This window comes from Volvox carteri, assembly GCF_000143455.1.
Source record: "Volvox carteri f. nagariensis unplaced genomic scaffold VOLCAscaffold_1, whole genome shotgun sequence".
Lineage (NCBI taxonomy): Eukaryota > Viridiplantae > Chlorophyta > Chlorophyceae > Chlamydomonadales > Volvocaceae > Volvox > Volvox carteri.
Genome location: NW_003307545.1, coordinates 4,506,550 through 4,515,577, shown reverse-complemented (window position 1 = coordinate 4,515,577; position 9,028 = coordinate 4,506,550). Strand labels below are relative to the sequence as shown.

Genomic DNA, 9,028 nt, shown 5'->3' with positions numbered 1-9,028 from the left:
AACGCGTGAATGGGGTGGGTGGGTGGGTGGGTGGATGGGTGGGTTCGTAGCTGACATCTGGCAGGTGTGCACTGGTCGCGCCTTAATGGCCCGTTATGGCACCGGAATTTTTTTCGGGATTCTTTCTTCACAGCAAGCGCTGAGTGCTACGTAACACGCGCTTCATTTGCTTTATGCCGGTGGTACGGCGAAAACCCTGGGCGCGGGTTGAGGTGGGATGGGGAGGGAAGACGCAAATGGAGAGGAGACTTTTCCGGCACTGAGGGCTCGTATGGCCCAGGTCTGATTGCGGGCTAGGCAGGCAGCCAGGCGGCCACAAGTCGCGTCAAAATGGCGGGACGGAATGGCACCTCGCACCTGGAGGGGGGGAGGGAGGGAGGGAGGGAGGGAGGGAGGGAGGGAGGGGGGGAGGGAGGGAGGGAGGGGGGCAGGGAGGGAGGGGGGCAGGGAGGGGGGAAAGGTGGGGAAGGGGGGAGGGAGGGAGGGAGGGACGTCTTGTCTTGTCTGTGGAATGCCAGTGGAGGAGAACCTGACGTCCAGTGCTGGTGCTGGTGCTGGTGCTGGTGCTGGTGCTGGTGCTGGTGCTGGTGCTGGTGCTGGTGCTGGTGCTGGTGCTGGTGCTGGTGCTGGTGCTGGTGTAGCAAAGCCGTTCTCTCTGCTAATCATTCAGAGCTGCAGCAGCGGTAACAGCAGCAGCAGCAGAAGCTGCAGCAACAGCAGTAGCAGCGGTGGCAGCGGTGCGGTCGCATGGTGCCGTGCGTGCAACCTCTCTGCTGTACAGCACTGCGGAAGGCACTTCAAGGCGATATATGTACCGCAGCAGTAGTGTTTGTATCGTGCATCGCTTTTCTTCCGTATCTTTTTACTTCCAACGTTATGGATGGCCGGATGGTGCGTGTGTGCTGCGTTGGACAGTGTACGAGAAACGTGCGTGCACGTACAAGAAGTGTACGGCCGTACGTGTACGGCAGCAGCAATGCTGGAGTTTCCGTGTGCTGTGGGTGGGAAGAGGCCTACCTTTTCCCACCCAGGGATGGATGTGTGCGTAGAGCGCACAAAAACACAAAATCCCTTCACACGCCCTTCCAACTACCAATTGCCAACTGCCGTAAGCTCCTCGTCCCAACTGCCAGGCATCATGCCGCCCTCCATTTCCTCAGGGGTATACGATTGTTGCGACTCTTTATACTTCATGTCTGTCAACAATTTCTTCCTTCTTGCATGCGCGATATGCGTGATACATGTCTGCGGTACACACCAGTACGACTGCATACGGTCTTGCGCTTTGTCGCGTCTAATTTAACCCTGTATGTGCGCGTGCGTGTTGTTTTTCCTGCGGGCATACGTTTATGCGCAATGTTATGTGCGCAATGTTATGTGTGCACGTATGTGTTTGAGTACGATCTGCGACGTGTGGAGGGATCGGTCATGGCAAGGCTATGTATGTGGGCACATACATACATACATACATACGTACATAAAGACATACAAACATAATTACGCACGTCTGCACGTCTGTATGTGTATGTCATGGGCTTCAGGAAGAGGCCTTTACGGAGCTGCGCCATTGCGCACTAGCATACCGGCGAGGGGTCTGAAAACCGCGTCATCTCGCATGCACCTGCCCTCGTGTGCGAGGTTAGGGTTAGCAGGGGGAAGTAACGTTCGGTGTGTATGTGTGTATGTGTGTATGTATGTCGTGTGTGATTTGATTTAGGCCGCACCCTCCGGGGGGGTAGTGTGGGCAGGGCAAAAGCGGCATCGGCATCCGGCTGCAGCGGCAGGTGGCGGCGGAGAGTGCTGACCTGCATCCGGGTGGTTGTCGCGGTTTTCAGTTTTTAGTTTTGGTTGCATTTGTGGGTGTATGGTGTCGAGATGGTCGTTAAGGCGGATTTTGTCGGTTTTCAATTTTAGGGGAAAGACGCCCCAGAGAGCGTGAGGCTGGCCGAGGAGAAATGTGGTGAGGTAGCGGGTGGGCGGCTGCTGGCGGCAGTTTGTCATCAACGACCTCTCCGACGTTGACACACCTCCGCTTCCCAGGGACAGCGATGGAGAAGGATTGTACGGTTTGTACGCATACTTGTATCTATGCCTGTACGTACGTACATACATACATACATACGCCCATACAGGTCGCGCCACGAGAGCGGGAGGCTGCTGTCATCGCAAGCGCCTTGTGGTTTTTTGAATTCGGGGTTGGTCGGCTCCCGTTACTAACTGGCACAGGGGAGTGGGCTAAGGACCAAGATTCATTTTGAAGGTCGACACTACAAACCAACAAACGCACCCATACATGCGCATGGGTCGACCGTACGGGGGATTGCAAATGGTCTCCTTTCTTACCCCCTACCCCACCTGGACACACATACATACATACAGACCCCTGAGCTCTCTGGCGTGTTTTCCGAAAGGGTGAGATGGGGCCAAATCTATAAATCCCCTTCATTTCATATCCCCTTGCGAGGGCGCGGAGGGCTGAAAATATCCGGAGCTGCAATATCCTCCGACTGGGGCGGGAGACACAGAGGGCAGATGATAATGGTACAACTGGTCCGTACAGCACGTACGTTTTTCATGATGGTGATGATGATCGTGATGATGATGATGGTGATAATTTCAATAGTGGGGGGCGATGTAACTCGTCCCCAACCCTTGTTAGGGGATGTTTAATGAGATGAATCCATCCATGGTAATTGGTTTTGATATTTAGGTTCATAGGTTCATAGCATAAAGCAAGGACATTTTTCCGGAATGGTTTCACGTTCGGAATAGCTTTCGGTTACAGATTATAGGATGCACGTCGGGTTCGAAATGTGAAAGATACGTGGAGAGTTGAAAAATGAAGGTAGGCGCAGTGAGGCGTTTAGGCGGCCAAGCATGGAGTAGTAGGCAAAAGGCGAAGCGATACGAGGGAAGGCATAAGGGACGATGATTAGTTGCAGATGTGTTCTTGCGACGCGTTGCATGCCCTGGGCAGTAGTAGGACGGCAGGGGTAGGGTGTTCAACGCTGAGCAAGGATACAAAATTTGAAAAAGACATCTGCAGATTTGAATTTTGGAACAGGATGGCCGAGAGGAGGTGGGATGCGCTATGGGGTTATTAAAAAGGCTCTTTACAAGCAAATATCTCAGGTTTTTTGTTTTATTTTTGGCGGCCTTTCGCGGCCGGTCGGCATTGTCTATACAGGTGCGCGGATCTGCGAGCACAGCGCACGCGCGCGAAAGCCGGTGCACGCAAGTGCTCAACTCCCTCTATCTGCGGGGAAATAAGCGACAGAAATCCATGCTCTGCTTTTTCCCCTCCTCCCGCAACACGGATTTTAAGAATTTGCACAAATAATAATTGTAAAAAGCAGTAAGGGCCTTGTTCAGTCTCTTCCACATTCCTGTAAAGTAAATATTTAATATATTTACATTTATTTGGGGTTCAAGGTATTACACGCATATGTACGTGTCGCTGTCGGACAGGTCTCCGAGGTCGTCTTCAACTGTCAGGTCAGATAAGATCTCCGCTGCTTTTTCTTGCTGCTTCTTGCTTCAGATTCTGCAGTGTACGGCACGTACAACGCACATACTTACACCTCCTGGGCGCATTCGCGCATTCGCAATCGCCAACAACCAGCAGACACGAGGCTAGAAAAGTTCGTTTCCTTTCCCCCCAGGCATTATTACATTTTCCCCCTCGCCTCCGCAGACGAACCAAATGAAACACTGTGTGCGTGTGTGTTTAGGGGATAAAAAACGGGGGAGGGAGAGTCGTACAGCACACGGCTAACCTGTCGCCTAACCTGCCACCTCACACCCAACCTCCATCGCTCCATCTGCCCTATCGTAATTAGGGTTGGCACGGGTACTATACTAGAAAAGAGTACTATACTATAATAGTACTATGTATAGTACTATTTACTATGCAGGGCTCTAAACTGGTACTAGTTTACGACGCTCGTACCGCGTTCGTACATAGTAAAATAGTATAGTAAAAATAGTACTATATAGTACTAGATTTGGGGTTGGATAGTGTCCAGTACTAGTTGGACCAAGTCGAGATCTGCAGTCAAGCTGTATTTTGAAGGGCTATAGCCGCGTCTTCGAGCTGTGCTACGTAGTTATTGATGAATAATGTCAAAGGAATCCAGTATAAAGAATGAGAAGGCGATCAGAGGCTTGCATCCTGGTCCAGACGTCCCCTCTGAAGTTCTCCGTTCTCGGAACGAGCTTTTTAACAAGCTTCGTAACCAGAAGAAGAACGCCAAGACGGGTAGTCATTGGGACAACTTCGATGTGGAGTGGTGGGGTGGTGTACCAAAGCTAGTCTGCCTGTTCTGCGATGAGCCGCTCAGCGCAGTGAACCCATCCTTTACCAACGCGCACCACATCAAGCAAGGTGCTTGCAAGGCTATCAAACAGCGTGCAGCGTCACTCAGCCAGCAACAGCAACAGAGTGGAACCAGCTCTGCTGCGGCGGGCCCCAGCACGGCGGATCAGCAGGCCCTCTCCAAGCGCCGGCGCGGCATTGATGGCCAGACCCGAGTATGGCGTCCTTGTGTTGTCTTGTCAACGCTGGGTCTTCTATCTGTGATTATGTCTTTATGTGCCATAACACGCCTTGAGACATGGGGTTTGGGGTCCACCTACCGGGCACCGAACTAACAAAAAGTGATCTGGATGACCACAGCGATCTGCTTTCTCATGTCTAAGTAAATATTTAGAAAGAACAAAAGAAGACCTTTCCAACGGTGTAATTTTCAGGTACAACGGTTGGTCGTACACCCCCCTTCTACAGGGAGCTTGTACCTGCATAGTAATAGTATCATAGTACTATATTACTATATATAGTACTATTTCATACTATACTATACTATTTGGGAAAATCAATATAGTATTTTTGCCAACCCTAATCGTAATAAATCGCGACACCGCTGCGCGACGGATAACGGTGTCAGGCCCCACCCGCGCGCGACAGCCGGGTTACGGTTTTACCACCCCTCACGGTGTGGACCATTCGATATGCACAGAACAGACGTACGACACATGTTGATGTCTTTCAGACGGGGCCATGGGGCCATCCTCGAGCACCGCAGCCGTGTGGAAGCTCCGCTCCTCCTCTGTACATGGCATGTAATGTAATGTAATGTAATGTAATGTTACAGAGTGGGAGGCTTCTGGGCCGCTGTCAGTTCTAGATCATTTATCGCCTTATAGCACCATCCACCACTACCACACTGTACTTCGCCATACGAACTGCAAGTCCAAGGCGGCGGATCCAGCCTTCAGGGACCCCTCCTCATCCATTCACCCGAACATCCGAAGAGACAGAGGGTTCGGCAATCGCCACCAATCCAGCGTGCGAATCTGGTCCATCAACTGTGACCTCAACTCCACATCTCAGCAGCTAGCCATAATCTCGCGCTCCCGACTAATTCGGGGGTCTCCCCAGGAATCGAACCCAGGACCTTAAACCGCTAATTGCAGTAGTGTCAACCCAGACCAGACATGTGGCATGTGGCCTGCGGACGCGGCTTCCGGACCGCGAACTACTCATTCCATTATGCATGCGCTGCCATCCAAAACAATTCAAAATTACTTCGCTTCCACATCAAAGGAACGAAAGCAATCCCGCAAAGTAACCCCCGCGAAGATGAAGCAACTATTCGCAAAGAGCTGAACAAACAAGTCGCGCGGACGGACGAGGAGCCAAAGCAACACCGACAAAGAAGATACAACACAGTTCTGGATAATACCAAAAAATTAACAAACCTAAAGCAGAAGATATAAAACCGCTTATTTGTTACTGCCGTAAACATTAAATATTTGCGTCGGTAGCAGGCTTCGACCCAAGGACTTAGCTGGCTAGTAGTTCAGCACCAGAATGGTAACAGCTCCCAAAAATCTGCGTCGGCCGCGTTATCTCATCACCTGACGGAAAAAGGAATGGACTCTCAACTTTTATAGTTACTTACAACACTCTATTCAACTTCATTCCACTTCACATGTTTAGGCGTCAGAACAGCCGGCATCGCCGCCACAGCACCACGAGGCCCTCCGCATCCGCCGAAGCCAGCAGCGCCTCGTCGTACGTCCAGGCAACCGCCGTAACCGCCGCACGATGCGCCTTTCAGATGGTGAGGTGGTGACGATGTCGTACGGTGATGGGCGGGGCAACGGCGTTATCAAGTCGCAACACACACGTGTGTCGCAACACACACGTGTGTCGCAACACACACACACACACACACACACACACGTGTGTGTGTGTGTGTTGGAGGGGGGGAGGGGTGGACCCACAACCCCAATCCCCCAAGCACGACCACCTGCTCCCCCTCTCTTCCCCCCCCGGGCCCGGAGGACCCTCCCTCGCGAACCTCTAAGCGGCATTTCCTGCAGGCCCCTGCCATCTGCCGTACCGTACGGCACCGTACCTTCAGTACCGTAACCGTCATGGGCCGCTCCGAAGTCGACGTGCTGCAGCCGCCACGGCTTCGGCCGGGGCCCGCTGGGCCGCCGAAGCCCCGCGACGTCACATCCACGATGTACACTGCCGTATCGTCGGAGCCGTACGTTATCAGCGGCACGTCCTGGATGACGGATAGCGGGCACACCGCGGGACAGAAGCGAAGAAGCGGCGCCGCCACCGCCGCCGCCGCTGTGGCGATGCTGGACGACGACGAGCGGGCTGTACGGAACGACGTGCCGGATGCGGTGACGGCGGCCGCCGCCGTCTCTGCCGCTGCCGGCGGCGAGACGATCCGGCGCAGGTACAGATCCGCGAGGTGTCGTACCTTTGGCCGCCAGACGGAGTTCCGTGGCAGTGCATCCCCCGGGGGTGTGGGAGGAGGGGGCAGGGGAGGAGGGGAGGAGGGGAGGAGGGGAGGAGGGGCACATACACGTGTGTTGTTCATTATGCTGAGATGAATGCCGAACCCCCTTTCCCCCCTCTTGCCGCACCGGTCCCCGCCAAAACACAAGAGACCCACTGGCACACACAGATAGAGGCAGGAAAAAGATGCCAACCCTAAATTATCCCGTGAACAACTAAAACACAACCACTTAACCAACCCTAACGGCTTCATAACCCACTGGTCAGAAATGTCTAGTGCCTCCTCCTTGCCCCTTATGCTCTTCCCCCCTCCCCCTTCCCCCCCAAGCACCCGCCCACCACAAACCACATGCAAATCACAACCCTTGATGCCGTACACCACACCTCGTTAGCTCGTACAATACAAAGAGAGCCATCCTGCAACGCCGCCATAAGCACCGGCGTGTCGGTTGTACGGCAAAACGGCACGTACTGCAGCGCTGTCACCGCCGCTACATGCCCTGCTGCTCCGCTACCACCTCCTCCTCCACTTGCAGCTACTGCCCCCGCCCCCGCCCCCGCCCCCGCCGCCAACCGCAGCCTCCCCACGGGTTTGAGGCGCGACAGCTGGCGGCCACGGAGCTCGCACGCATACCAGTGGAGAGACCCCGCAGAGTCCCCAACAAATACGTGATGATTGCTGCTATCCAGAGCTGCCGTACGGCAATACACAGAGACGGGGAGAGGGGCGGGAGGGGAGGAACTTTGTGTGTGGATGTGCGGGGGGCGGTATGTACGTATGTATGTATGTATGTATGTATGTATGTATGTATGTATGTATGTATGTATGTATGTATGTATGTATGTATGTCCATGGAGGCGGTACGGGCGGAAACAACTCATTCACACGTTCGGCACGGCGTGCCACGTCTGGGTTTTGCTCGTCCTGCCGTACCGTACTGTAATACCCAATCTGAAAAACCGTGTGGCAGCTCAGCCTAACAGAGCCGTCCGTAACCCCCTTCCCTTTTCCACCCCAACACAACGCATAGTCACACAATTACACAATTACCGACAGACAGACATACGCACCAGTTATCTGTAGCCCCGAGCCCGCTGGCGTGATTTGGTACTTGCTGTGGAGCATGCCTGCAAGGCCCGGAGGCATGTGTGCCGGTCTGTGTGTGCATGTGCGAGTGTGTATAATATGTGGGACAGGGGGGCATATCTTCGCCCGTGGCAGCTACCCTGCGAAACCCTGCCTTCCCCGGTATTTCGGGGCACCCTCATCCAGTCACCCTAGTCAACTTCTCAGTGGATCGCTCAGGTTCCGCGCCCACCACCAGCATCCAACGGAATCTGCCGGATCATCGGCGGCTCAACTCCATTCCTGGTCAGCTCGCAGGTCTGCTTTATCCACCGTCCATCGACTAGGGACACTTAACCTTCCACCATCGGAAGGATTTTCGACCCTGGCAGGTCTCGATCCCGGGATCTCCCGGAGGCAATGGTCCGTGACTTACCAGTAGCGCCTAACCTGAGTGTATGTATGTATGTATGTATGTATGTATGTATGTATGTATGTATGTATGTATGTATGTATGTATGTATGTATGTATGTATGCATGTATGTATGTGTGCGCTTGTGTATTTTAAATTCAAAAACGTGTATGAGGGGGAAGTGGGGATGGAAGGGGAAAAAGGGGGCAAAACGACCCAGGAAGGGGGTTGAGTGTGTGGAGGAGGGGGGAAATGGGGGCCCAGGAGTAGGGGTGTACATGCAAAAACACATGCCACACATACATACATACATACATACATACATACATACATACATACATACATACATACATACATACATACATACATACATACATACATACATACATACACAGATACACTTCCGACGCCCCTCACCGGTGCTGCAGTTGAAGATCTCCAGATTGCCTGCAGATGTACCCACCATCGCCAAACTGAAGTTGAGGCGATGGAACCTGTACGACCACCACAACAACAACAACAGAGGCAGTAGGCAGCACACGCAAAGCGTCAGTACGACCTAAGATTGCCTAGTACGGCACTCATTCGCTATCCTGGTGACAAAAAATGGCTGACGCCATCTCTTATCCTTTCCCTCTAAACCCCCTCCTCCCCCCCCCCCACCCAGCTAAACCCCAATACACACACATACACACAGGCCCCAAGGGCCATGTTTACCCCTCTCCCCTCCCT

General features: G+C 53.4%; 2 protein-coding genes across 2 annotated transcripts in view; both read right to left on the bottom strand.

The window, feature by feature from the left end:
- Positions 1 to 127: 127 nt before the first annotated feature.
- Positions 128 to 3,363, bottom strand: VOLCADRAFT_102855 (uncharacterized protein; the record flags this gene model as incomplete). Its single annotated transcript, XM_002945857.1, has 5 exons — positions 2,028 to 3,363; positions 1,806 to 1,941; positions 767 to 902; positions 351 to 357; positions 128 to 196 (listed from the first exon to the last, which is right to left on the bottom strand). Exons 1-5 carry the CDS (start codon positions 2,118 to 2,120, stop codon positions 128 to 130), a joined length of 441 nt encoding a protein of 146 aa, XP_002945903.1. The 5' UTR covers positions 2,121 to 3,363.
- A 2,638-nt stretch (positions 3,364 to 6,001) lies between these two features.
- Positions 6,002 to 9,028, bottom strand: part of VOLCADRAFT_86340 (uncharacterized protein) — a gene marked incomplete at both ends in the record, with an annotated part of 5,141 nt that continues 2,114 nt past the window's right edge. The window contains 6 exons of the mRNA XM_002945856.1: positions 6,002 to 6,112; positions 6,420 to 6,575; positions 6,633 to 6,779; positions 7,202 to 7,509; positions 7,889 to 7,974; positions 8,714 to 8,790. Of these exons, the coding sequence (XP_002945902.1) occupies positions 6,002 to 6,112; positions 6,420 to 6,575; positions 6,633 to 6,779; positions 7,202 to 7,509; positions 7,889 to 7,974; positions 8,714 to 8,790 (885 nt within the window). The remainder of the gene's footprint in view (positions 6,113 to 6,419; positions 6,576 to 6,632; positions 6,780 to 7,201; positions 7,510 to 7,888; positions 7,975 to 8,713; positions 8,791 to 9,028) is intronic.